Source organism: Haliotis asinina, chromosome 5, assembly GCF_037392515.1.
Source record: "Haliotis asinina isolate JCU_RB_2024 chromosome 5, JCU_Hal_asi_v2, whole genome shotgun sequence".
In the NCBI taxonomy this organism is placed as follows: Eukaryota; Metazoa; Mollusca; class Gastropoda; order Lepetellida; family Haliotidae; genus Haliotis; species Haliotis asinina.
The window spans coordinates 72497315-72525093 of record NC_090284.1 but is presented as its reverse complement, the minus strand read 5'-3'; the positions used below and the strand labels follow the sequence as shown (position 1 = coordinate 72525093).

At 40.6% G+C, this 27779-nt stretch overlaps 1 protein-coding gene and 1 pseudogene across 2 annotated transcripts; one reads left to right on the top strand and one right to left on the bottom strand.

Moving 5' to 3' along the window:
• Positions 1-214: 214 nt before the first annotated feature.
• On the top strand, positions 215-26029 carry LOC137285216 (centrosomal protein of 95 kDa-like). 2 transcript variants are annotated; one of them, XM_067817490.1, is made up of 24 exons: positions 215-421; positions 926-986; positions 2847-2969; positions 3347-3568; positions 5281-5428; positions 6112-6185; positions 7009-7170; positions 7671-7765; positions 7914-8088; positions 10309-10465; positions 18328-18534; positions 18633-18747; positions 19420-19517; positions 20069-20251; positions 21138-21372; positions 22079-22171; positions 22528-22633; positions 23067-23159; positions 23270-23442; positions 23675-23749; positions 24018-24170; positions 24444-24577; positions 24879-24963; positions 25141-26029. In XM_067817490.1, exons 2-24 carry the CDS (start codon positions 938-940, stop codon positions 25303-25305), a joined length of 3120 nt encoding a protein of 1039 aa, XP_067673591.1. In that variant the 5' UTR covers positions 215-421; positions 926-937; the 3' UTR covers positions 25306-26029. The 2 variants fall into 2 exon arrangements, with proteins under 2 accessions (XP_067673591.1, XP_067673592.1); XM_067817491.1 differs by having other exon boundaries at positions 257-421; positions 7914-8022.
• LOC137283251 (tigger transposable element-derived protein 6-like) lies at positions 10897-12443 on the bottom strand (annotated as a pseudogene).
• Positions 26030-27779: the final 1750 nt, after the last annotated feature.

Sequence of the window (27779 nt, the reverse complement as noted above, 5' to 3'; positions counted from 1 at the left end):
CGTAAAAATATCTACGGAATGCCTGAATACATTGTGGAGATCAGTTCCGTAGCCCCTACTATTGGACAATATTTATTTAAAAAGACATTCGAGAAACAAAAATATAATATTGCGATAATAGAATACGAGACAGGGCCCAGTTCAATGTAGCGCTTGTCCTCCGGTGGCACAAGGGCTTGTAACCGGTGTACAAGCAATGTACCAATCACAGCGCGTCTTGCAAAGCGGGGAAGGAAATTATCCAGTCGTGTATATTGTACCACAATATACACGACGTCGTGTATATAGACGATTCGTAAACACGACAGAAGCGGTACTGTTCGAGTTTGTGAACACTCACCTATGCATGGATTTTGTTTTATAAGTGCCATTTTCGTGAATCATTGCGCGAAACGGATTGAACTTCCTTCATTGGAAGAAGGTAATTAGGCGGATGTGCATTTGGAATAACTCTGTCGTAGGATTGAGCAAACATCATTTTCGTTTAGTCCACGACATGTGTCAACTTGCACCCAAACCAAGATTTTCGGTGTTTCCAACGTCGTTCGTTTACCTTCCCGTGCTAGCATTTTCCCCAATGAATTGGACTGCTTTGATTTAAGTATTCTCATGGTAAAACTATCTCGTTCTTTTGTTTTTACCATTTTGACAAGTGTTGAAAAGTACTCTCGCTGTTATTCTTATATTGCTAGGGAATTGTTTTTGAGATACCATTCCCACATCCTACAACTTTTGTATAGATGCATGAGCGTCGTCAGCTGCCTTACATGTAACAAAATGTAATACTACATACAGGTTGTGTTCAGGATTCATGGCATCACACGCTCTTTATTTTGCTAATCACTATTACTGACAATGACATTAAAGTTAATTCGAGCATTTGCTTTGATTTGAGCATACATGGAATTATTCCTCTCTATTTCAGTGAACACAAGCTATGGACAGCTTTCAAGGTTCTTCCAGTGAACTGACGGAAGCAGGTACAGGTAAGTATTTTATCATTATTACTAAAATCCATCAGTCCAATTGGTCAGTTGGTTGTGATGTTTCACTGAACCATATTACTGTCAGAAGACCTGTTCTCATCATTTGCTAACAATGTGTGATATTCTAATGAAATACAGGCCAAAGTTCATTGTATGTCAACAATGCATTGCTGTTGTATACACATGATACAAATTAATGCAAATCAGTCAGCAAGGTGGACATATATCAAGAACTTAGTAATAGTAATAGTTCACATGATGTCATATCACCATGATTACGCAATTGAATGCCACCATGTGATGTGTAGGTCAGCTGCATGAATGCTGATTGTTGTGTAATGACCAAAAATTCTCATTTGAATTACTGTACAGAAACCAAGTAGTTCTAGTATAGTTTTACAGATTTAATTCACCAAAAATAAGGTGATGTTGATTTTGCTACAAGGTGGGAAATTTACGAGGGAAATATGTTGAAGGGTTTCTGTATGTCACTCAAGCACAGTGTACAAGCCCTTTCAGCTCTTAAAATAGTGATACATATAACTCAGATCATTGTAACATATTACATGCTTTATCTTGATCATATTCACATATGTAATGTGGCTCTTATGATGAATGTTGTCATGATCATTGAGAAAGGTTTCCAAGACTTTAAGTTTACAGGAAGAACTATGAATTGACTCACTGATATTTTGCATATTTGTGAATATACGGCATATATTTTGGCACCTATTACAGTCTAATAATGCTGAAATTAGCACTATCAACTAGCTAAAGCAAGTCAGGCTTTTCCTCTATTATCTAACCTTTTGTTTTAACACATTAGCAAGTTAGTAAAAGTAATGGTCAAATGCACATTCATATTATCCTTGCGTTAACTGATCTGCTAACCAACTTGCTACAAATGAACTCACATATTTATACACTAAAAATGCATTGTAAAACCAATTATGCAATTAACAGTTGTATTATAAGATGAAATAGGTTTACAAATCAATGTAAATTACTGCAAGGTTACCATGGCAGGACACAGTAGAGTATAAATAGGAGTACAAATATGATGTCAGTATGAAATTATGCTGTTAATAGCAGTCATTTGAGTTTTGATAATGTTACCTGGCAGTGACGATGGTTAGGCTTCCCAAAATGCTTAAGCTGGGTTTCTTGGATAAAAATATTCTCTTCGCAATGCTGCTGGTCTTGATGTTAAGAGAGACAGAGAGACACATGGCTGACCTCGTACATAGTGTGAATACCTCCCAGAGGGTTCCAACTTCCATGTTTTGCGGGATTACAGCACATTCTGAAAGGCAAAAGCAATAACTTCTACACCACTGTATGGATTAGATTACATTCTTGTTCCAGTTCCTGTCTAGTAGTTTTCAAACACAATTCCATCATTGTTCAACAATAACATTTAATAATGTTTTTTTTTAATGTTCTTTTTGGTTACATTTTCATCCATTTTGTAGCAATAAATATACGTAATATACATGTGCATATAGGTGTACAGAGGATTGTGTCTTGTTTTGATATACAGATAAGGATATACGGATATATACAAGGACATTGTAAATGTGCAGAAGGTTATAATTGATGTAAATATCATGTATGCATTACACCAGGTTACTAAAAAGCATATGTAGAGAACAACAACATAGATGTACACAGGATTGTCATTCATGTAAAAGACTTTACACAGTGTTATAATAACATATGCTGCCTTATCACAATATATGTTGTGTAAGTGACTTGTATGCTAGACGGAAGCTACTCATATCAATGATCTGACTTTGCTCATTATCTATGTTTCTGTATGGAAAGGGGATCACATAGCAATACATGTATTTCATTTTTCAGTGTCCCTTGCCAACAAGCTGCTGAGGCAGTGCAACAGTTCACGAGTAGTTAGGTGTGTGGAAGACATTACTTCAACAGTCCTGGTTGATCTGTTCACAGGTTTCCTTGCAGAAACACCCCAAGGTAATCTTACTGTTTGGTTCCAACTTTATAAACCAAAATAGTGATAAATGAGGTTTACTTTAAGCTGTAATGAGAAGAAACATCAGATTTTTCCTTATCCTGACTCATGCTGGCTGGCAGGCAATGGCTGGTCATGTGATCGATGGAGCGGGAAATGGGGAGGCTTCCTGTAGTTGAGTGTAATCTATGTCCGCTTCGAAAAGATGGAACGTTCAAAGGGATTTCAAAGTGTTCCACTATCTTTGCATACAGGGAGAAAATAAGCAATTCAGCATGAGTCAGGATAAGTATAAAATATTTTGTCCTGCCAAAAGTTCTTAAAATTGTCAGCATCAAACAGTTTACCTTGAATTATGCATCATTACTTTTTAACACAGGACTTATTGCTAGCCCCATCACTCAAGAAGATGAGATCCACAACTGCCAGATAATCATTGATCAGCTGGCTGCCAACCTCCACACCTCACTGTCACACATTCGTGGCCGTAGCATCGTGGAGGGGGATGCAGTCGTCATACAGAATCTCCTGGAGATCATTGCCATGCTGGCTGACATCATCCTCAACAAAATAGACAGTGACTTCTCCACTGACCTAGATGGTAAATACTGTTATCTTCACCACACACTTTATTCTGTGGGTCTTCAATCATCACTTGATAATGTATACAGCTATGCTTGTAAGTGGCGTCTAACGTATAATGGTTCTAAAAGCACTTGTGTCATTTTCTGCAAATATAAGAAACGTCTGGGTAATTATTCTTTCAAATTTGGTGACTCAGGCATACCAATAAGTGAATGTGTCAAGTATGGAGGCATTATATTTTCGTCTGATCTCTACCCAAAATCTAGAGTATCCTCATACTCTCAGAAAGCACGGCAATCTGTAAATTCTCTAAAAAGTCTTGGTTTAAACAGTAAAGATCTCCACCCTACTTCTTCTGTTAAAATATGAAAAAGAATGATGCTTCCAACGAGCTTTTACAGTTGTGAACTTTTACCCATTCATTGAGGTAAAGATTATGGTTTGATAGAAAGTACACAGAGATATTTCGCCACATGTATTCAGGGCTTCAGTAAGAACTTTCCCTCTGCTTCAGTCCTAGGTAACCTTAGATTGTGGAGCATGGAGGGATAAAGCTGTGCAACAGCAAGGGTGATTCTTCATTCAAAGATATTTTCTGTGTACATCTAGCTACCTTTCAAAATAGGACAGCTGCCTCACATAGTATGTGTGATACACTTATTCAAACCATTTTCAAATATAACCTCTTCAGTTATCTTACTGACTATCTAGATTTTGGAGGGTTTCCATGTAAATCGTCATGGCGAAGAATAATTATTAGTTGTATAAAAGAATCTGAAACTGAACAATGAGCACTATATGAACAACAGAAACACCTTTTCAAAACTCATAGATCTCCTTGAGGTGGATGTTTATGTACAAATAGAACTACTATCTGAAGATGAAATGTTGTCACTGTTTTCTGGGGGTGAACTACCAATAACTAACGATATTGATGAAATTTCATGGAGATGCATGATTGTCCTCTTCTGTAAATACTTATATTCATTGCTTCCCTCTCTAAATCTTACATTCTGGACCTTTCATTATTTTTCTTTGCACATATGATATAGTTATATATGACTATATGAATGTATTGTAAATATATTGCTGTGGTAATGTTGCTATAAATAGTTTATGTATATGTTTACAATGATCTTCGGACTGCAGTCTAGAGGAAACGAAGAGATTCATTCATTCATTCATTCATTCATTCATTCATTCATTCATTAAGCCACTGACTGTTTTCATGTCCTAGCAAATTTGGTTGAGATCACTCAAAGACCAGTTTGTTTCTGTGAGGAGTGAGTGAGTTTAGTTTTACGCCGCACTCAGCAATATTGAAGCCATATGGTGGCTGTCTGTAAATAATCAAGTCTGGACCAGAAAATGGGAACTGATGACATGTGTCAACCAAGTCAGTGAGCCCGACCACCCGATCCCGTTAGTCACCTGTTACGACAAACACAGTCGCCTTTTATGGCAAGCATTGGTTGCTGAAGGACCTTCAAGGGTTGTTTCTCTGAGGATGTTAAGTATTTTTCATGAATACTTTTAACTGTTGATAGTTATCCTGGGAACATGGATGCATTGTCTCAATTTCACACTTAGGACTGATAGCATCTACACTCAAACAGCATATTTGCACAAGATCATTGCTCTTTAACATGTCTGCTATATTTATATTACATATGTGTTTTTTGGTATTTGCATTATCTCTGAGGCATGTGTAATGTTTGTTGTTAACAGATACTAAGAATTCAGGTCTCTTTGTGCCATCTCATGATGTTACTGATGAGCTGTCAAGTCGTGAAGTGAGGTGGGATCGGCCATCTGACCTCACACAAGGAGCAACACACACAGATAAGCCAGCAAAAATAACAGACCTATATACAAGGTAAAGGACTTAATGAAATTACAAGAGCACCTGTTTGTTGTTTTGATAAATCATATAAAGAAAGCCGTGAGTATATTAGCACAAGTAACCTTGAGCAAGGCTTGGATCTTGTATTGGTTTTGATCATAAAGCATCCTCGATATCTCCAGGGTGTACGTTCCGATAAGTCTCCACTATACCCTGGACGCATCTTTTGATCCAATCAGGTGTCTACGCTGGGAAGTTGAGCGAACCAATCACAACTCACTTTCCTTTTTTGAATTATCTAACCGATTATACTAGGCAACAGAAACAATGCAGAGGTTATTTGGAAGAGGTAGAAGGAGTTCTTGCATATGTTGTTTTAAAGTTTCGGACCTGTCAATTTGCTTGTATGATTTCCCTAAAATCTGGGACGCACTGTGAGCAAACCTTCGCAGTTGCGACCGCTACCTTTGTTGACACTGGCAAGCTCGGTTATAACGGCGGCCTAGCTGATTGGCTACTGTGAGAAGGCGGAGCCAGCAAAGGGAGGTAATAAATTTATGAGGCAGAGCCGTAGATGCGTCCAGGGTATAGTGGAGACTTATCGGAACATATACCCTGGAGATATCGAGGATGATCATAAAGGTGGATAGTCAGGAAATAGTTGTGAGTAATGATGAATCCAATGTTTGTGTACACTGTTCATGTCAACTCTTCAGGCACTCCACGACTGATGATGAGGTTGCATCCATTCCGACAGGATCTCCCAAACCTCTCCTCACACACGGTACAGGTGAGGATAATGGAGCAGATGAATTTTAGCACAGAATACTCCATTGAGTAGCTGGCATCCTTTTGCCATGCACATTTGTTTGTCATGTCTTCTTGAATACTGTAAATTAATGCAAGTATTTTATTAGTGTGAAAAATGCATCTGTTCTCTTCTTGCATTATTATTATGACACATTTCAGTCTGACCATGTCTCTTTGAGAACTTGATAAAAGACTGAAAGCATAAATCTCTTGTCATCTTCAGGTTATCATTCATCCGAACAATACAGATATAATAACAATATAGACATCTCTCATTGAATTAATTGACAAGTAAGCACTAATTTCCACGACAATAATTGATATCCTTTGAACAATAGCGGAAATGTTGACACTACACATTACACCAATACAGGTCACTTATTCATTACAGCTATCTCAAGTCACAGATAATTATCACTGGTTACAATCGCAGGTCAGCTCATGACCATCTGCTGCTTACCAAACTCAGTACAGGATATTTGGTAAATAAGAGGTGTGAAAAGACATGAAAAACATCAAAGATTTAAGATGTGACCTTTTATCATCAACACAGATTCCAGAGCTCACATAAATTTCGTGATGCATTTTGGACTAGTGTTTAGCACTTGCATTAAATTTGTGATGCATTAATTTAATTTGACCTACAGGATATAACTATGAATCTATTACACTAGATTCCATCATTTTCATGCTGTTGTGTGACATCTCCAGAGATTACATGAATGGAACTGAATCTAGACACTTTTTGAATTATGGAAGGTTATTTAAACTAACAGTTACAGTGTTACGTATTCTCTTGGCAGGGGCAATGTCTAAGAAGCTGTATGACAAAACATCAGACCTTCTAGAGAGAGCAAACAATTTGTTGCTCCGGAGTCAGGAGCTGAACCTTCAACATGGAGCCTCATCATGCAGGCTGTCCCCACCTCCCCCTCATATCAAGGAAAACACATGGGTATCACCAGGTCAGTACTACACAGGGTGGGGATGTATTGTATAAACTGGATCAGCCAATCATATTGCAAGTGAAGTGAACATAAAAGGATTGTGTACATCAAAACTGCAATAAACATGGTAACAATGGTGAAACTTTGTAGTAGTCAGTATGAAGCATAGAACTTGATGGATTGCAACTTCTTTTCTTTTGTCTGGGGCATTGTTTCAATACATACAAATCAAGGTAAAAGTCTATATGAATGGTGTAATAATTTACTCTGAAACTATACATGATAATAAACAAACATTATCCATTAAGTTGTGTGAAAGTTTAAGAATGTTGACCAGACAAGGAATAGATCTGTGTCAGACTGGTTCTGATTCAGAGTATAAAGAATAACTGCTGTTGTACTGAAGGAAAGCTTTCTTTCAGCATGTTCAGTTGGTATATATTGTGCTGAGGAAGTTTATCAATCATTTTACAATGAATGACATTCAGCAAATTTGTATTGATATACTCACTGTTTAGGCCGACTTGATTCAACTGAGGAGTTTGTGAGAGATGCACACAGAGTAAAGCAGCGTCTGGATGATACAGATGGACCATTGCTCAAACCATATCCTGTAAGTCATCATGTTGTCAAGATGAAGTGCAATTCCTCTATGAATTCTTGCTTTCCTGAGATTTAACTTTAAAGGCCTATGAATTTATGGTTGATTTAGTTATCTATTCTCCTGGCAAGTGTTTCTGACTGCTTTTGTTCATCCACAGAAGCCCCATGATGACGTAGTATCCACCTTCGACCATCTTGGGGAGCGTCCCAAGAGGAGACAAGATGGCCCCAGTACAGCTGTGGAGGCTTCTGAAGATAAATCCAGTGGTACTGTGACTCACCATCGTACCATCACCCATCATTTGTACCATCATTACCCATCTTATGTGTCAGGTGTGCCTAACATGTCTTGTTCTTGTCTTGTCATTTCATGTTGTTTCATGGTCTTGTCTTCTTTAATGTCCTTTTCTTTGTGGTATTCTCAAGTATAAGCTGGTGTACTCCTTGACTGAAAATATGTCTCTAGAAATAGACCCAGGTTTTGGCATAACAGAATATTCATGTAGTAACAGATTATGTTGATTTGATAACTAAATGATCAATGCTCACAACATCAATCAGTGGATTTCCTTGTCCAGACTTCATTCATAACAGACAACATCATATAGCTGCAATATTCTGTAATGTGGTGGTGGGGTAGCCTTGTGGTGATAGCATCTGCTTGCCACATGGAAAATCCTGTGTTTGTTTCCTTAAATGGGTGTCCCCACCATGTTATTGCTGTAATATTGCTAAAAGCAGAGTAAAACCTTACCAACTCGCATACTCTTCACCCAATAGCTTGAGGCTGTTCTCAAAGCTGCGACAGGTAGTAATACACAATACCTCCTAGAAACTGATCATTCTTTTTCATAGAGATTGTACTTGGGATACATATATGCATTTTCTGCTGCTGAAAATGTCATTTGACAGTTGTATCAATGTTTTAATGAAAGATTGAACAGTAAACAAAAAGTCTTTTTTTTTGTTCATTATACGGCCCCTCACCATATGGAGTCGCCCATGTACCACACATGCGCAGCCAACCAGCTGAACATCCAGGCCCGTATCATCATTCGTTCTGCTGTCACTCTTACTGTTCACAGGAGTTTGATAGTACTCCTTCTGATTAACTTCTTTGAAGAATGTCAGAGTCCTCAACTACTGTATGGATGATTTTATTGCCTTTGCAGTCAGTTGCGTCTCAATTTATGTGACTTTGTATTAAAATTATGCTTACTTTCCTGTGGTTCACACACCTGTTGCTATTCCATGGCATGCTGAGTGTTGTAATACAGTCATCCTTCGCAATAACGCGCTTCGTGATACCGAGGATTCGGTTAAACCACGAACCACAGGGTAATCCGTGGCTCCCATAAAAAATGTTGAACACTGCTGTGGCAGCAACCTCCATTAAGGATTTGTCCCTTGTTGGAACAACCACGGGTTTCCTGCTCCCGTGCTTCCGTACTAAGTTCTTCCTCCAGGGCGCAACATAAGAGCAAGGAGCAGACCTCTTTGTCTAGCTGCCAGCAGCCTTTTCGCAGTCACAGGGAGTCTGCCCCGAACCTCTGTTGGATGTGCCGGCTGTGCAAGTGAGGCAGTTTCAGCCAGTGCATCTGCAAGGGACTACTTACGCCCTCATATCCCAGTGGTGGTCATCTCTCCCTATTCCTACCAGAGTGGGATAAGACAATACAAAACTCTTGGGTGCTGTCTACCGTTCGGATCAGTCATTTTCAAGTATCTTGCACAATGAAATTCAGGCTTTGCTGGACAAGTCCGCAATAGAGCGTGTACCACTGGGCAAGGAGAGAGCAGGGTTTTATTCTACGAACTTCCTCATACCGAAGAAGGACTGCAGGACTGCATTCTCAACCTCAAGGGGTTGAATCGCATGTTAGAGGTTCCATCCTTCAAGATGGTGACACTTTTCTCAGTGATCTCCTTTGTTCAGCCTGGTGATTGGCTTATGCCAATCGATCTAAAAGATGTATTCTGGGCAGCCTGTCAGTGTCAGGAAAATGGCCCAAAGCTGAAGCCAGTTTTCTTGAAGGAGATTTCCCTCCTCGCTAGCATCCGATCTTTGGGAGTCTGAGTTGATGCATGTACCCCAAGTATGATCTCTATGAAAAGAATTAGGTAAACCCGTAGAGGTTTCCAATGCTTTGAAGAGAATTGTCATTGGGAGAGGGCCCCACACCTCCCTGCAATTCTGTTCACTGATTTATTCAGCAGAAGGAATGATGATACAGGCTTAGATGCTTGCCTGGTTGGCTGCACATGTGTGGAAGAGGGGTGATTCCCCATGGTGAGAGGCCATATAGTGAACAAAAAAGAATTTTTGTTTATTGTACAGTCTTCTATTAAAACATTGATACAACTGTCACATGACATTTTCAGAAGTAGAAAATGCATATATATATCCCAAGGATGATTCTCTTCAAAGAATTGGAAACCTCTACAGGTTTGTCTAAGTTGTGATAAATGTGATGTTTGGAACTGTTTCCTCTTGAATCTCAGTGTTTTGGTAAAGCAAGATGTCAGCTGTTATGCATGGTCCTCTCTATGTAGATTTTTCAGCATCAGCTCCTCTGCCAAGTAGGCACCAGACACCAGAGAAAGATCGACTCAGGGCAACAGTTGGACCTGTGGAGTACTCTGATCAGCAAACACAAGCCAGGACAACAACAGGTGCAACCACAACTGCACCTACCGCTGGAACACTCAGGTTAGAAACATATACCATTTGCTCCTACTTCAACATTTGTCATGTAAATATGTTATAGTGTATTGTTTAGTTGAATCTTTGTAAATATGTTATAGTGTATTGTTTAGTCGTAAGATTCAACCCAGCTAGGATTCAAGGGCTGAAAATGTCTCCTGTTTCCGATGTTAGGCGACTACAGTGACTGTCAGTATGATTATACAGTAATATTCGTTTATAACGAACTCAAAGGGACTGTTGTTTTCAGTTCGTTGTAAGCGAAGTTCGTTGTAAGCGATTCAGGAATGTTCGTGAATATTCGGAAATTACCAAGAATCGTCACCACGCCACTGATTTCAGACAAGATCATGTTCACACGGAAAATAAAATAAGACAAAACCAACGAACATATAATTGTCATGGATCATTCATTTCATCATCGATCATGTATTTTATTATGCATCTGTAACAAAATCGGTAATTTTAGTTTGAACACGAGCAGACATTTGAATAGATTCCAGAGCTTGCATACAATCATTAATATTATCAAAGACGGACAACGGCACATTTGGTCTTGACAAGAAAAAGTCTCTTCCATGTTTTAAACATGTTGCTGCCTCTGCTGTCGTCTTCACTTCCATTTCTGCCACTGTCTCACTGTCATCTTCATCACTATCAACTGTTTCATTGTCTTTCTTCACGGCCGTAACTATATCTTCATCTGTAAGTCGTTCTGTGGTCACAATGTTTTCATCTGCATTCAAGAAATCTTCGAGTGTCACCTCTGCCGGTACATTAGCAATGTCAGTCACTTCTCCCCACATTCCACGCAAGTTTGCAAGGGGTATGTCATCTTCATCCAATTCAGAATGATCCATGTCATTTTCCTCCAGTAACTTGAACCCTCCCTTTCTAAAGCAGTTGACAATGCATTGAGAGGTCACGTGACACCAGGCTCGGTGGATGTTAGTGACTGCAGACAGCAATGTCACTTCGTATTTCACCTTCTTGTCGTAGGCACTAATCAGATCTGCCATCATCTGTTTCCTATAGTTACTTTTAAGGGATGCAATGATCCCTTGATCCATTGGTTGAATTCTCGATGTCGTATTTGGTGGTAAATAGGCCACTGTCACATTCTTTAAATTAGGAACACGTGGGTGGGCAGGGCAGTTGTCAATCAACAGTAAAACTTTCCGATTCTGTCTCCTCATTGATTGGTCGAGCTTGTTCACCCATTCAGTGAACAAATCAGAGGTCATCCATGCTTTGCCGTTTGATCTGTAGTCCACTGGTAAACTTCGAACATTCTTGAAACACCGTGGCTTTTCTGACTTCCCTATGACTAACAGTTTCAGTTTTTCTGTACCACTCATGTTTGCTGCAGTTAGAACAGTAATGTGTTCTTTCCTCTGTGGCATTTGTCCCCTTTCAAGTGAAGCGTTCTCTGTGGTACAAGCTTATAAAAAAGTCCCGTTTCATCAGCGTTGAATATGTTTTCTGGCGAGTAGTTCTTCAGCAGCACTGGAAGCTGTGGCATCAGCCAATCATCAACTGACTTGCTGTCAACAGACGAGCTTTCTCCGTGTGTCATGGCTGAACATATCCCTCGTCGCTTCTTAAATCTCTCTAACCACGACTGATTGGCCTTGAAATCTGTATGTCCAAGTTTGACACAAAACTCGTCAGCTTTCGCAAGAAGTATCGGGCCACTTAGTGGAATATTCTCACTCCACACAGACTTCAACCATTCAAACAGAGCTTTCTCAACATCTTCAAAATTGGAAACTCGAATTCTCTTCCGACTGCTTCCATATTCTGCTGACTGCAACTTTGAGATGATCGCCTCCTTGTCTTTAAGTATGGTGCTTAATGTGGACTTGGGAATTTTAAATTCTGCTGCAATGTCAGTCTTAGATTTTCCGCCTGCATCTACAGCTTGGATGATCTGGTATTTTGTGTTGAGATCTAGAGCTTTACGTTTCCGTGACAAGCCTTCCATGCTGACTTGAGAGAATGACTTCCCAGATCGCTATTTATGCCTTGACAATGTCAACAAGATTAACAAGATTAAATATATGATAAAAGTTCACAGGTAAGTTTATGTTAGTATCCCCTTGACCCCATGTGAGGAAGCCTGTTTGTTTTCACAAGCTAATTGGTGACACGTGAGATGACACGCGAGTGGATCAGCTGTTCGTTGTAAACACATCAATTAACGCGTGAAATAGCACAGAGGGACCCGTCAATTTGTTCGTTGTAACAGATAATTCGCACTATCAGTGTTCGGTGTATACGGTAGTTAATTCATAACAATATACAGGAAATCAGTCGGGACTTCTGAATTTGTTCGTTGTAACCGGCAATTCGTTGTAAGCGTGTACGTTATAAGTGAACTTTACTGTATGTGGGAAGTTAAGACTTACTCACAGCTGAATGTGTGGCACAGTAACCCCAACTCCCTGTGAAGATCCAGGTTAGAAAAGGCGACTGTGCTTGTCATAAGAGGCGACTAACAGGATCGACTGGTCAGACTCGCTGACTTGGTTGACACATGTCATCGGTTCCCAGTTGTGCAGATCAATGCTCATGCTGTTGATCACCAATTTGTCTGCTCCAGATTCGATTATTTACAGACCATTTGAATATTGCAAAGTGCGGCATAAAACTAAACTCACTCACTTAGTAAGCCCAAGGATATGGCTGACCATGGTTTGTCTGATTATTCACATGCTCTCCTACCGTGGTTCAGCTTGAAAAGGAAAGAATTTGACAGCAAGGTTTGACCATATTGTTCACCATATCTTTAAAATCACACGTAAAATCACACACACCCAAGTGTTACCTCCCTTTTCCAGCGCACATGGTCAGCTGACCGCCATGCTACTTCACTTAGTCTCGGTTGATGAAATTGTGTTTTCAAAGCAGATTACGACTCTTAGTTGATCCGCACATACCGGTGTGTTCTGCTCACATTTGTTGTGTATTTTGCATTAAATTGTATGAAGCAGAATTTTTATTATATTTATGCTCTGTTCATAGATGTGCTAGAGACAAGCAACATCAGCTCGCATTATCCATGTCTAAGTCTACTGAGATAATGTCGGGTAACCGGTTAATTGTTGATGTTGAGATTCATTCCAGCGAGAAGCCAGACGTATCTCCAAGGTCGTATCCAGGGTCGGGCGAGTCCCCTCCCAAGACTCAGAAGAGATGATCTGTTGAGACATTAAGTCGTCATCTGCTAGATCATCGCAGAATCATCCCTCGCAGATAAAGTAGTCATTTGTGGGGAAGATAGTCCCCTTAGAAGAATGTCAATATTTTGACGAGTCTCCATTAATGATACGGGGTGAAGACACCATGCATCAGGCTTAGGCAACTAGATCAACGCCGACGCCATCTTCAACATCTCAGAACACATCTCATCTTCAACAGACCTTGCAGATGTCGAATGAACTCGTGGGCATCATAGACAAGTCTTCAACACAGTCGTCAATGCACGCACTGAATGCATTTGACGCAGGCGTCTCATGCAACAATTTACAATGCATATGATGAACCTCATGGAATGAAGATTGGAAGAAGAAATACGACTGCACTCGTCAACAACGATGACTGTGAATCAGCGAGAGCATTCATCTTGACCGATACTCATGTCTGAGGATGAAGAGGAGGTGCATGCACGCACCCACTCCAAAAGATCCAGGTCCAGATCATCAGATCGCAGCACAGAGAAGGATATACCCTTGCCGAGTGAGTGCACTCTCACAAGTAACTATATTCAGGTGAGTGACGTCACATGGTCACATGAGTGCACTCGTGGATGGACGCAACAGCGGAGAAGGTCTCCTGGAGTCTCTGCTATTTATAGAAGACGTCATATGCAGTCATCCTCCCCTTCGGACTTACTCACGCAGTGGGGATCGTCGACAATCTATGGATTCATCTTTCTCTAGGAAGAATGAAATTACATCATGGATCACAGATGGTTTAAACCTACATAATGAAGAATGACGACATTTATACGTTAATATTTCCACCGATAGCTCCTGTATCTACGATAACTGAGACTTTGTCTACAGCATTCAAGACAGCAACCAAGTTTCAACAGCAACATGTGCCGCCTTTTAACACATGTCGTTTCCCTCTTCATAATATGGAGCCATTCATCAGAGCGCCGGAGGTCGACGAAGGCTATAAAGTCATCAACCCAGCTTGTAATAGATTTTACAAGGTGGAAGACGAAAGATTGGCGCAACTTGACACTAAGCGAACCTTTATTTTTGATAAGCTCGATCTAGAGCCATCAACGAGACTCTCATCGCTAAGTGTAGCAACCCAGTAAACGAGGAAGAGAGGATGATCCTGTCGGCACTCATCATCACAGGAAGGATCAGCAACTTTTGTCTGAGCATTTAGATTCTACCATTGCGGGAATTAATCTACTTTGGAGGCAGGGGCTTCTGTCTGCCACCTCATGGAGTGAGAACTTCACAAAGCCCTTGTATTAAGCCCCATGGTCTGCACCTACAGTATACGACAGAACGATTGAAGGGGTAGCAAGATTCAAGGGAAGTTGTGATGATAAAATCCATCAACAATTTTACTTCTGTCCTTAAAGAGACAAATCAACGTTACACTAGCAAGTCCAAGTTTTCCAGGGTTCAGAGAGCGAGGGACAAGAAATTCAGCGATACAGGGGAGAAATCGTCTTCTTCATTTTGTCGCCCATATGGAGGTAATAAATGCTCTCAGGCATCAGGAAGGTTGTCAAGGGTCAGCAGAGGAAATAACGGCTGGAGTCTTCCACCCCCAGCTGTTCCCATACAACTGTCTCAAGTGGGTGGGCGTCTTCAACACTACTTGGAAAATTGGGGAATCTTCAATGACAACTATGTCATAAATATTCTACTAGACGGCTACAAGATCCCGCTGCAGGATACACCCCACTCACAAAACAACCAACTCCCATCATCTACGCAAACAAACAACTAAACAAGTTGACCGATGCTATATCAACACTGTTGCAGAAAGGAGCAGTAGAAGTAATACAGCCACAGAATCTAACGGACGGATTTCACTCTCCAATTTTCCTAGTGCCGAAGAAGAATTCCAGAGAGAACTTTACAACATGAAGGAATTCAATAAAAAGTTTCTACGGAAGCCAGAACATTTCAAGATGGTACATCTTTCTCAAATAAGACTCCTCATCAGACAGGCAGACTATCGAGCCAGTATAGATCTACAAGATGCATACCTACATATCCCGATACATCGAGAATCCAGAAGATAACTGCGTTTCCTTTTCAACGGTCAGCATTATCAATGGACAGTCCTTCCATTCAGAATATATTCGGCAAGCTCTACTCTCTCTGCTAACACTTCGACAATGGCAGTGTCTGCTAGGCTTCCTCACGTCAGCACGAGATATGACCAAAAGTGGAAGACTGCAGTTGTGTCCCTTACAACGATTCTTGAATCTTCATTTCAACAGAGGACAGATTCCACTCCCAGACAGCCTAAAGCCTTTTCTGATGTGGTGGACTCGGCGATCGAATGTCTGCGCAGGAATCTATATGTTAGAGCCGGTATTCAACAACCACCTTTATGTAGACTCATCCCTACAAAGATGGGGAGCTCATGTGTCAAACGAGATAGCAGCAGGAATCTGGAACAAATAGGAACAGGCTCTTCACATCAACTAGTTGGAGACGAACGTGGTCATTCATGCCATCCACCACTGGTCGACAGCATTGAGAAACAAGTACTGTTACCAAAAGTCATTGAGAAAATCAGACAAACCAAGAGGTTACAACTGATTTTGGTTGCGCCTTACTGGCCAACGAGAAATTTGATTCCAACACTTATAGAAGACCTAGGACAACAAACACTACAGTTACCAGAGTGGAAGAATCTTCTCATTCATCCCCACACAAAATGAATACACAGCCAACCATCAGTATTCCGTCTTCACATATGGACCGTATTAAAACTTGTTTGAAAGGCAGAAGATATTCAGCGAGAGCGGCGAAAGCAGTCACCTTAGCATTACAGAAATCCATGCGCAGACTTTATGGCGACAAGTGGAAATGGTTTGAGACATAAGCCAGGAAAAAAGGATTTTCGGCAAACAAGGCAACTCATGCTCAAATAGCAGATTATTTATGCCATTTATGTCAGTTTAACGGTGTTCTACATTATCTGCATATTTAGCTGCTCTCAGCTCAGTCATCCCCATGGGAACAGGGACCAAATTGACTAAAGTACCAGAGCTCAATGCTTTATTACATTCATTCAAGTTGGAAGGTCAACAACACAGATTTAGAGCTCCAGCATGGGATCTAAATATTGTACTCCCAACTTCTCACTAGTGATGTATATGAACCACGTGATCGAACTTCAGTTAAAATGTTTACTCAAAAGACGCTATTTTTACATGCCTTGGCTACAGCGGCAAGAATATCAGAAATTCATGCTCTAGGCTTTAATCGAACGAGTTTCGACACAAGTCACCAGGAAACAGCTCATTTAGGTCTAAGATGGGACTTCATAGCAAAGAATCAACTGCCTGGTCAACCAGATAGACAGTTCCATATACCGGCTTTGTCTTCAATCTTAGGACCGCATGATACACAAGATTTATCATTATGTCCTGTGAGAGTATTGAAAAGTTTACATTGCGTTTACCAAGTCTAGAAGACAATGGTTCAATGGTTCTATATCTACTGAGACACACACGGAAGTATCCCACAACACTATCTCAGTATGGATCAGAGCTTATACTTAAAGCATGTAAAGCTCCAACCCACATGAGCTCCAACTCCGAGCCTCCAACCCTCATGAAGTCAGAGCTCTAGCCTCTACACTAGCGCTACATGGTAATTGCATGCTATCTACTATTATGGAGGCTGTTTTTGGAATTCAAATGCAGTATTCACCAACCATTATTTGTGAGACATAGCCACAGAGGACGTCTCTGGCATTCATCAGTCATTCATCTGGCATTGCTCAGCAACTAACAGTTCCCCGACAATGGTGACTTAACTCACCCGATTTATTACGTGACATATGGAAGCCAGACACTCTGCAGAGTATTTTGGTGGGAAGTCTATGCGCACATCTTGAACAGACATATGTGCTTATGACCTTGCATTCATTTTGAAGATAATTACACCTGAAAAAAGGTTGCAACTAGTTTTGATTGTTATATCGTGATATTTAGTTGCATCAGAAACTAACAGGACACTAGCTTTATGAGTGTCATCATGTACCAGTCAACAAAACCTTCTTTTCGACTGAATGTGATTCCCCACAAAATCTACAGCGAATATGAGAAGTATAAGACTGAATTATCGCCGTTACATGTTCCCATTAGCGGAGGAGGGGAATTATTGGACGTAATTTACAAATGACACAGAATCCAGCGTGGCCTGACCCATCGCCCTTTCCATCGGATTCTGTAAGCAATTAAGCATGAGTCAGGATAAGGAAAAATATGTAATTTTCTGAATAAAATTGATATTTTATACTTATCCTGACTCATAGCTAAAGCCCTCCCAGTCGCCCCTCACAGACATGCTGAATTCTCGCATTCTCGTGTCGGGCGATTACAGGAGAGAGTGAAGTACCATGTGCGCTGGAAAAGGGAGGTAATACTTGGGTGAGTGTGATTTTACATCCTCTTCTTTCAGAAGGGAACTTCTTGGGATTTCAGGTGTTCCACAACCTTCGCCAGGAAGAGGAGATAAAGCAATTAAGCATGAGTCACAATAAGTATAAAATATCAATTTTATTAAGAAAATTACATATTCAGGAATACTGTTGTTAAGGAAGTATCACAAATCATTCTTTTGTAATACTGACACTGATACTTTTCATTCCAGTTCTCGACCCCTTGCAGCCAAGGGCCTAGCCTCATCTTATACAGATCTCCATAGTCTGGTGTCACAGACAGCAGCGTATGTCCGTGCCGCAGTCCGAACCAGCCCCATCAGATCAAATTTGGAGCGAGATGCCCTCACCGACTACAGAACACCCCTAGATAGAGATTTGGTGCGAGACTATCCCACATCCAGGAAACTTGGCTATGGGTATGTATATGTGGCAATCATGGTGTATGTAGACAGATGTTTGTTCTTGATACATCATTGTACATTTTGCTGTGTCACATATAGACTGTTTTATTCAGGGACCCAATTACAAAAGCCTCGGACACGGAGGATCCCCACCTTGCACGTGACCTAAATGCTGCTGCTAGAGATGCCACTGTGAGACGAACAGATCTCATTCGCTCAAGACTTGCTGTGAGTCCTAGTTTGCTAAATTTCAGTGAGAAAACATGTCAAAGCAGGTTCTGTTCTTCAAGCCTCAGCAGATGACTTACTGTGAAAAAAACTATTATTTTGTTCCTTTATAGCAGAAAATATTTTCTGGTGTGCGTTTTTTAGAAAGGAAACAATACATGACCCTGCTTAACCTTAATGCTGAGACCATCAGGACACCTGGGCCTAAATTTTTTAAGCTGTCTTAGCGCTAATGTATCGCTCTTACAACTGTCCTAGCTCCAAGAGAGTTTAAAAAATTTAAGCCCTGTACTTTAACACCAACCTGACCCAGGGTAGAATAGGCCTTCAGCAACCTATGCTTACCATAAAAGGCAACTATACTTGTTGTAAGAGGCGACTAATGGGATCAGGTGGTCAGTTTTGCTGACTTGGTTGTTACATGTCAATGGTTCCCATTTGCGCAGATTGATGCTCATGTTGTTGGTCACTGGATTGCCTGGTCCAGACTCAATTATTTACAGACGCTGCCATATATCTGGAATATTGCTGAGTGCGTCATAAACCTAAACTCACTCACTAATACAAACCTAAATATTAAATTTGTTTGTTGGTGTGTGCCCTGGACTTAAGCTGAAGGACCACATGGGTCATGAATTCTATATAAGTTATTACCATATTTTTTTGTTTTAGGTTTCTCCAGGTACCGCTAGCAGGAAAGTGTCCTTCCTTGATGACAATTCCTACAGCAGCAATGATGTCAGTCATGAGAAACTTGCCAGAAATGCACGGTAAATACTGTTGAAACTGAGTCGTACATCTTTACATAACCGTTGTTTACTGGGTGACCACCTTCTCAGAGGCTCATGAGCTACATCTTAACAGAAACCATTGAAAAATTGATCCTTGTAACTTTGCTAGTGTTTTTCATTGGGTTGACAAAGCAATGACTGGTCACTGGACTCAAGAAGTGGCCTTTGCATGTGAACCAAATTCAGCTAATGATAGGTTCCTTTCAGATACATGGTATGTGCTGTTATGACCATATCTCATATTTTTACCCTTCAGTACAGCTTAGGGACCGTACTTAATTTATCACTGTACAAATCTGGTAGCCCCCCCTTCAAAACTTGGGACAAAACAAATAAGCCCCCACCCCGCATTCTATGTACAAAACACATGACACGACCCCTGCCTATTTAAAATAATAAATTGAAAAGAAAATAGCTGACCCCCACCCCCCCTAACATTTCTGTACATTCTGTTCTCTCCTCATCGCACCCCCCTGGTGATAAATCATGAACTGTCCCTTAACAGGAATGATTTGTCTATACTCATTCAGGGGTCAAAGTGATGAATCGGGTACGATTCGTGTTGACATCAAGCCTAAACGCCGTCCTTTGCCAGCCAAGTCATTGTCTGCCCCAACTCGAGCTGGAGAGAAGTATGGCAGCTACACTGACCTTGGCTACCTCAGTGACACAGAGCTAGAGAATGGGAAACAGGATGATCGTCTCAGGAGGAGGTGGGGACTTCATTACATTAAATCATGTGTTACTTCCTGTTGTCTTGTCACTACACAGTTCACTCCTCTGTTCACTCATTAGACAGCTGTGAATACATAATGCCATTTAGAAAGTAGTCTCATGTATCATATGTTATTCAACAGAAGCTGTCAAAACTGTCATCTTGTCAACAATGGCATAAAATCTCAGTCTTGTCTGTGGCTGGTACATTTATCATAATTTAATAGCTCAGCAATCTGCCAGAACATGTGTTTATACTGTAGTCCATGCTGTCTAATCCATCGCATGGCAAGGAGTCGGCTGAATGTGTATTGTCACAAATTGATTCTGTGTTGAAACTACATGGTTCGAACAAAGATAGGTTAATCTTAGTTCACTATGGGTATACTTGAACATGTAATTAGTGAACTGATTATTTCGTCAGTCCTGTCAAGTGCCGGTGTAGACAGGTTCCACATACCATATGTTACCCCTGTCTGTTGTACTGTATTCAACAGCCCCCATAAGCTGTTCTGTATTAGACAGCCCCTGTAAGCCGTGCTGTATTAAAAGCCCCCATAAGCTGTACTGTATTAGACTGCCACCTGTAGGCTGTACTGTATTAGACAGCCCCTGTAAGCTGTGCTGTATTAAACAGCCCCCATAAGCTGTGCTGTATTAAACAGCCCCCATAAGCTGTGCTGTATTAAACAGCCCCCATAAACTGTGCTGTATTAGACAGCCCCCTGTAAGTGGTGCTGTGTTAGACAGCTGTATGTAAGTTGTGCTGTATTAGACAGCTGTTTGTATACTGTTTATGTTCATTAGGATGAGAATTTAATTCTTTGAATTCATGTACAAATTCTTTCATGGCAAAGAAATACACTGAGTGGACCATTGTCCTAGGTTCCAGAGAATGATTGACAGTACAGTGACTGGTGGCAGCAGGAAGCCATCTGCTGGCAACAGGACAGCCAAAGCAGCCCCTAAGCAGGTGCGCTTCCAGGGTGGGAAGCAGAAGACACCAACTTCCAGCATTTTGTCCCAACCAAACAAAGCAAAGAAACAAACAAGAGGGGTACTTATGGACACTAGAAAACATTTATTGAAAGAAAACAAAACACAGAAGAAGAAAACTCAGGTTTGTTGATATGTGGTACTGCGAGATGCTAGCAAAGTAAAAGTTAACTTTAGTAGAACTTGGATGCACTGAAATAGTGTATCTTTTGATAGTGAAAAGACCAAGGTAATTATATCTTCTAGCATTTGTATTGTGTAATGCAGTGATAGATGCATGTGCAGATCCTGAATGTGTTTGCTGCACAGGGGTGGAAATAATCCATTGCTCGACGTCCCAGTCTAGTGCTTTTTTCTGTCAGACAAGCTAATTTGTATATCACGCTGTACCGATGTCCAGTGGACTTTCAATTGTTAATTATATTGTTTATTTAAATAATCAACAAGAAAATCGGCTTGTATAGAGGAAAAATTATCAGGGCAAATGATTTTACAAGTGCCACTCTACTGGGGTACATTAGCAATTCAAGAATTATTTCCATCCCTGCTGCAGATCCCGATTGTAGATTATCTACAGACTGTCACCATATACCATATTGATTGTGACATTAAACAACAAACAAACTTAAGCCGATATATATATACTCATGGGAATAAATAAGGGAACACATGAAAGTACAAGTGTTCCTTTATTCTTTTCAAGGTTTCTTCACGAGGTGTGTATTGCACTCTGACTGAAATGCTGGAAATAAAAAAGGTCCTCCGGTACTTTCATGTGTCCACATAGTTGTTTCCGTGAGTACATATGTGAATGTATGTGTGTGCTGCAGATCCTGAAGCAGATGTATGAAGAAGATCTGGAGGACCTGGAGGAGGAGTTCCAAGACCAGATGTCCCGCAGCAGGAAGGATGCCAAAGAGACTGTAGGTTCTAATCATAGTGCCTGTTATAATGAGCAAATATTAGATTGCTTAATTAGTTCTGCTCAAACACTGGTTATTTGATTTAACATATTCCATTAAATTTCCTAAAATCAACAATGTAATGTGTTTTATGAGATTGCATTCAATTTTAAACAAATCAAATATCCTTTGGATAAAGAAATATTCAGTCAGTGGTCCCTGCTAAATATCCCGATAAAAATAATAGCATGACATCTCTATGGGATTCACAATGATGTCCTTCATACCATGAAAAAAACGTATGTACTCTCCTTTGAAGAGTTCCATGTTGCGGTACCTACCTGTCACTTTGTTGTGGAACTTGGCTAATGTTTCAGGAGAATGAGTTCAAGAAGAAAGTGCTAAGGAAAAACAAAGTTGGGGCTGCACAAAAACCAAAGGTACAGCAGCAAATACCCAAAAGGTCGGAGGTTACAATAAAAGGTGAGACATTATGTGTGCAATCACTTTCTACTGACATCAGTATAAGGTCACTTTGTACTCGTGGGGAGATTGGATAGCCTAGTGGTTAAAGCATTTGCTCATCACCCAAAGGCACATGTTCAATTCTGAACATGGGAACAATTTCACAATTTCTGGTGTCCTTGGCATGATATTGCTGGATTAATAAATACTGGAATGCTAAAAACGGCTTGAAACTAAACTCGCTGGCTCACGCATGCACACGCACTCACCCATACACTCACTCACTCTGTACTGCTGTGCCTGTGTGTCATCACTGCATGCTGACATCTGTGTATATGGCTTCTTAGTATGTGGCACTTTGTCCAGATATCCTTGTATGCGATCACTTTGGACTGATGAGTGTTCTAGTGGCACAGTATGTTAAGTTCATGTTACTGCTCTATTCCCGCAGTGGTGCCAACCAAGAAGTCTCGGACCAACAAGCCAGCTGTTAGCACCAAAGTGAGGAGACACAGTTCTGGGACAGGGGTTGCTAAAAGAGCAAGTAAGTAGGCATAAAACAGAAATATTTGAAACAGTAGGAGAAGCACTAATTTCAGCTGTCATTGGATAGTTTATGCTGGTTTCTGAATTTGCCATTTGGTTTGTCTACAGTGACTCTGACTGAGGATGAGGACTTGATGCCTGTACTACTTGAGGAGTTCCCTCACCTGTATCTGTCAGAGCACACCTGGCATGAGTTGTGGAGACGAGGTATCTCACAGATCGAACAACTCACTCGCACATATGAGGAAAACAAACGCAAGAAGAGTCTAGCTCAGAAACAGGTTTGTGTTTCAATGTTTCATTGTCAATAGCAAAATATTGGTACCTTGTCTCATGGTACATTATATTTTGATATGATATATAACATCGCTTATTCTCTTTATATATGTCTGTAGGTTACCAAGTCAATGATTTGTATGTATTTGTCATGAGCGATATGAATTGATTTAAGTCATTTTAGCCTGTTTGATCATTTTGTGGACTTGGACGTAAAGTGTGTTTGTATCTGAGCAGGTGGAGGGAGCAGAGAAGAGACATGAAATCCTGACCAAGATGGTGCAAAAACAGCTGGAGCACTCCAAGCGACAGGTTAGCCCTATATGTTCACAAACCCACACACCCTGAAGCTGTTAGTCATCCCATCAAATGTCTGTAGTGTATTTTTCAGTTGATGTCTTCACATTGTTTTCCAAGTGAACATTGTCATTCAGTGGGGTGAATATCCTCTGCATCAACCTATTGTACTGTATTGTATTGTATTGTATTGTATTGTAAGACTTCTTCATTTAATACAAGGACATGCCATGTAGAGACTGCTTTATTTAGTGACATATTGTCACCTTTTCTCACATTTTAGCATGACATAAAAGACCAGCGCATTCAATCTGCATCAGTACGGAACAAGATGCACGAGAAACGCATGCAGTCTGCACGTGCCCGCAAGTACTACAATGAATATCAGGTCCGCATGAGATCCAAGATGTTGAAGAGAAGGACAAAAGAGGAAATGGTATGTTCACGAATTTTTCTCTCTTTTGGGGGGGCCATTTTATCGAATTTTTCTTGTATTAGACTTTTTCAGCTTGTCATCTGTGCAACAGCATTGCTCTGAGCAGGTCAGTCAGTTAGATTTAACAATTTGTTCGGCCCATTTTATGGTCAGTCTGTTAGCTGTCTCATTAATTTGGTTGTTTAGACTATTTATACATGGTATTCACAATTTCTCATTTCTCAGTGCCTCTTTGGTAGGTCTCAGTCTTACATGTACTGTGGGGTGTTGTAGATCTTCAAGAAGTTGTTTGATGAGTGCCTGGCCATTCAGAAGGAACGGATCCAGGAGGTACGGCGATATGCCCGGGAGCAGCGGTCCAACCATGCAGAGCAGCGCAGCAATGAGATCCAGTCCATGGAGAACTAGTATCCTTGACATGATAATGTTCCTTGACATTGTTTCTGCTGATGTACATGGCTGCATCACATCATAGGTGATAATATATCATAGAAAATTGTGTCTGGAATTAACATAAGTATGTAGTTGACGCTTACAGAAACTTGATGCTCTGCATGAAATCAGACCATACAGCTTGCAGGGTTGATGATGACATACAAACTTACCAACAATCTCTATCAAAGGGTCACTTGGTTCATTCTGCCACAGCTCATGTGCTTTGTTGTTAGTCTAGCAATGTTATGGGTTATTCACCCTTGACTATGGCAGCTACCAGGACCAGTTCTCCATGCTGGCAGAGAAAGTTGCACGAGAGAGGAAGGAGACAGAAATCAGGGACAAGGCTCAACAAAAGGTGAGTAGGGAGATGTTAGTCTGCTTCTGTTTCTGCTTTCTCCTCTGAAACTCTATAACCTGCATGACACAGACAGGTACCCTACCCTCTGTCCTTTGAATCACAGTAATACTGATATTGAATAAATTTGTACCTGAGACATGCTGTCCTCACAGATGAATATTTTTCCTGCTGCAGGTGCTTGCGGAGATGAAGAAGGAGTTGCGGCGCCGTATGGAACAGGAGATAAAAAATTATCAGGAGCAAATGTTCCGGGATGAAGATGATGCCTACTTTCGTCAGTTAGATGCAGACAGACTGCGACATGGTCTTCACCTGGCCAAGTTCCAGGCTCGGGTCTAAGATCAGCTGCTGCTGCTGGTGCAACTACTGATATAAGTGCTGGCCTACCCAAACCTCTGCTGTCTGTGCCAACCGTCTCACATATGTCAAATCAGTATTACTGCTCATGGTCACTCCAGAACAAAGACATATACATTCAACTCATAGTCTTTATTATTGTAAGCTGGAAGATTGTTAGATGCTAAAACTTGTGGTGACTGTCAACATGCATCTGATCAGCAATAGTTTCTCGGTAATTACGGCAAAGTGCGATGATAATGGTATTCTTGAAATGGCAAGCAGGATGTTCCAAGGAAGATATTTCTATGTGCTGTAAAGTAACATGTCAACCATCAATGGTGCTCTCCCATGGTCCAGATTGACTAGGTTTGTCAGGGGTCTCAGTACTGTGGACTTTTTTTATGCATCATAACAGAACATTTATAATTAGTTTTATTCTTGGACATCATTGTAGAGTCAACAACCTATGCCTGCAGTAAGCTTGTTTAGTCATGACATTGCACTGCATACTTTTTTCTGTGATATTTTCTGTCCCTCTTTTGTAAACTATATTTGTACAGTTAATCAACATGTGTTCATTTTGTATTCACTGACAGTCTCTTAATCCATCAAGATCCCATAAAATATTATTTATACTCTGAAATTTTGTGTTTGTAGTTCATTGTAAATTTAGCAAAAATATTTATTTGTAAATATTTCAGTAATAAAAACGAAAATAACTGGACAGTCTGTTTCTGTTGTTCTTGAAACATCAATTGAAAGATTTATCTCTTACATGTGATGTCGATCTGTTATTGGTTTGAATGTCAGTAGTTGAACTCTGCAAAGGGAACACATGGTTTCTAGCATGCACAAGATTGAAATAACCTGATGTGTTACTTGTAACCTCCTATTTAATTGGTTCTTTTGACAAGATACCACTAGAGGTTTAAATGGACACTAGTGTGTACATGCTTGCCTCCTCAAAAAATTAGTTTTTGAAAAGATACAAAATAAGATCCTGGGTGCCTGTCATTAAACTGCTCTGACTGCTACCCTGTAAACCAATGTTGAAGTATGGGAGTTATGATCATCTTACCACTAATTCCATGTTTACACCTGGTGTGCAACTAATGTGCAACTTATTTTATTTTAATTATTTATATATATTTATGTAGCACCAATATCCAGATCACCTGCTCAAAGGTACTATTTTTCCCCTCAATCATTGGATGTCACTCTCAAACAGCACAGTTATCAATCACAACTCCCTGAGGATCATACAACTCTTGCAGGAAGTAGGCGCACCCAGTAAATGTGACTGTCCCATCCATATGAGGTACCCATTCACAGCTTGGTAGACTGGGACACATAATCACAGCATTTTGCCCAAGTTTACTGCACGTTGCTGTACCTGTATCTAAGTGTTTGTATGTATTCATGTGGCCACCATCTGGTCATATACCAACAGATTCATGGGTTCTTTTAATTGCACAGGGTTGTGTACTGCACACTAAGGGTTGTGACAACGCTGAAAGAGTTTACACACAAAGTCAACTCGAAGGTTTTTACGTTCCCTCACAGGTGAGGTCAATCCTCTCACCTCAAGCTCACTTGATCACAAGCCTGGCGCTTTAGCCAGCTCGCCCACCATGCCCCACCAAGTCATACTAGGGGTCACATTGAGATCTTTATCTTTGCCAATGATAGCCATCATTCTACACAAGGTTTGGAGAGAGTACTGAATGGTTCTCCACACTCGCACAATTTCTGCAACCAGTCCAACTGGCAGGGAGGTCGCATTTGGATTGCACAAGTCATAGGAGCTGGCTGGTCAGTCGCACTTACAGGTAATATGATCGTGAAGTGAGTTCCTTTGATCACAACTTGTTTTTCGTTCGAGAATAAATATTTGTGATTAATAAATAGCAAAGTAGCAAAGGACATCACAAAGATGGTTAATCCACTGGACCTGTTGGCAAGCGGTTTTGCAGGAGTTAATACTCAAATTTAAAATCGTCGTACTTAAATCACAATAAAGCCACATGTCGCAACAATCGCAACAGGTCGCAAAAACAGTCTTACTGCTCATGGTGAAATCGCAAGTCAATCGCAGATGTTGTCCCTTTTGTCTCGTCCATCGTTGGCGCCTTTGGGAAGAAGCTCACCAGTAAGTCACACAAGGTGGTACAACCGCAGTTGCCACCGAGCTGTGATACGTAAGACCGATCTCGGTCACCAAGTCGCCATAAAAATGAAAATGGTAACGTTTTCGGCCCTAAGTCAAGTCACACTCCATGTTCGATATAACGCAAAGTGCGATCTGTCGCCAAAACGTAAGCAACCTGTGCGGTTGCTGGTCGGAGCCAGGTCTGAGACAGGTTGCATCTCCGAGTAAAACATATCCTTAGATCCCTTTGTGGAACGTGCCCTGCAAATAACAGCCACAACTTGAACATCCGTAAGTTCCACATCCAATAGGATCTCCGCTAAAG

What these genes read in the sequence shown, in the direction of transcription:
- LOC137285216 (XM_067817490.1), top strand. Translation starts at nt 938, where the DNA reads ATGGACAGCTTTCAAGGTTCTTCCAGTGAACTGACGGAAGCAGGTACA. An exon ending in ATAACAGACCTATATACAAG is followed by an intron (nt 5,429 to 6,111) that starts GTAAAGGACTTA and finishes TCAACTCTTCAG; the next exon opens with GCACTCCACGACTGATGATG. An exon ending in GTCGGAGGTTACAATAAAAG is followed by an intron (nt 22,634 to 23,066) that starts GTGAGACATTAT and finishes CTATTCCCGCAG; the next exon opens with TGGTGCCAACCAAGAAGTCT.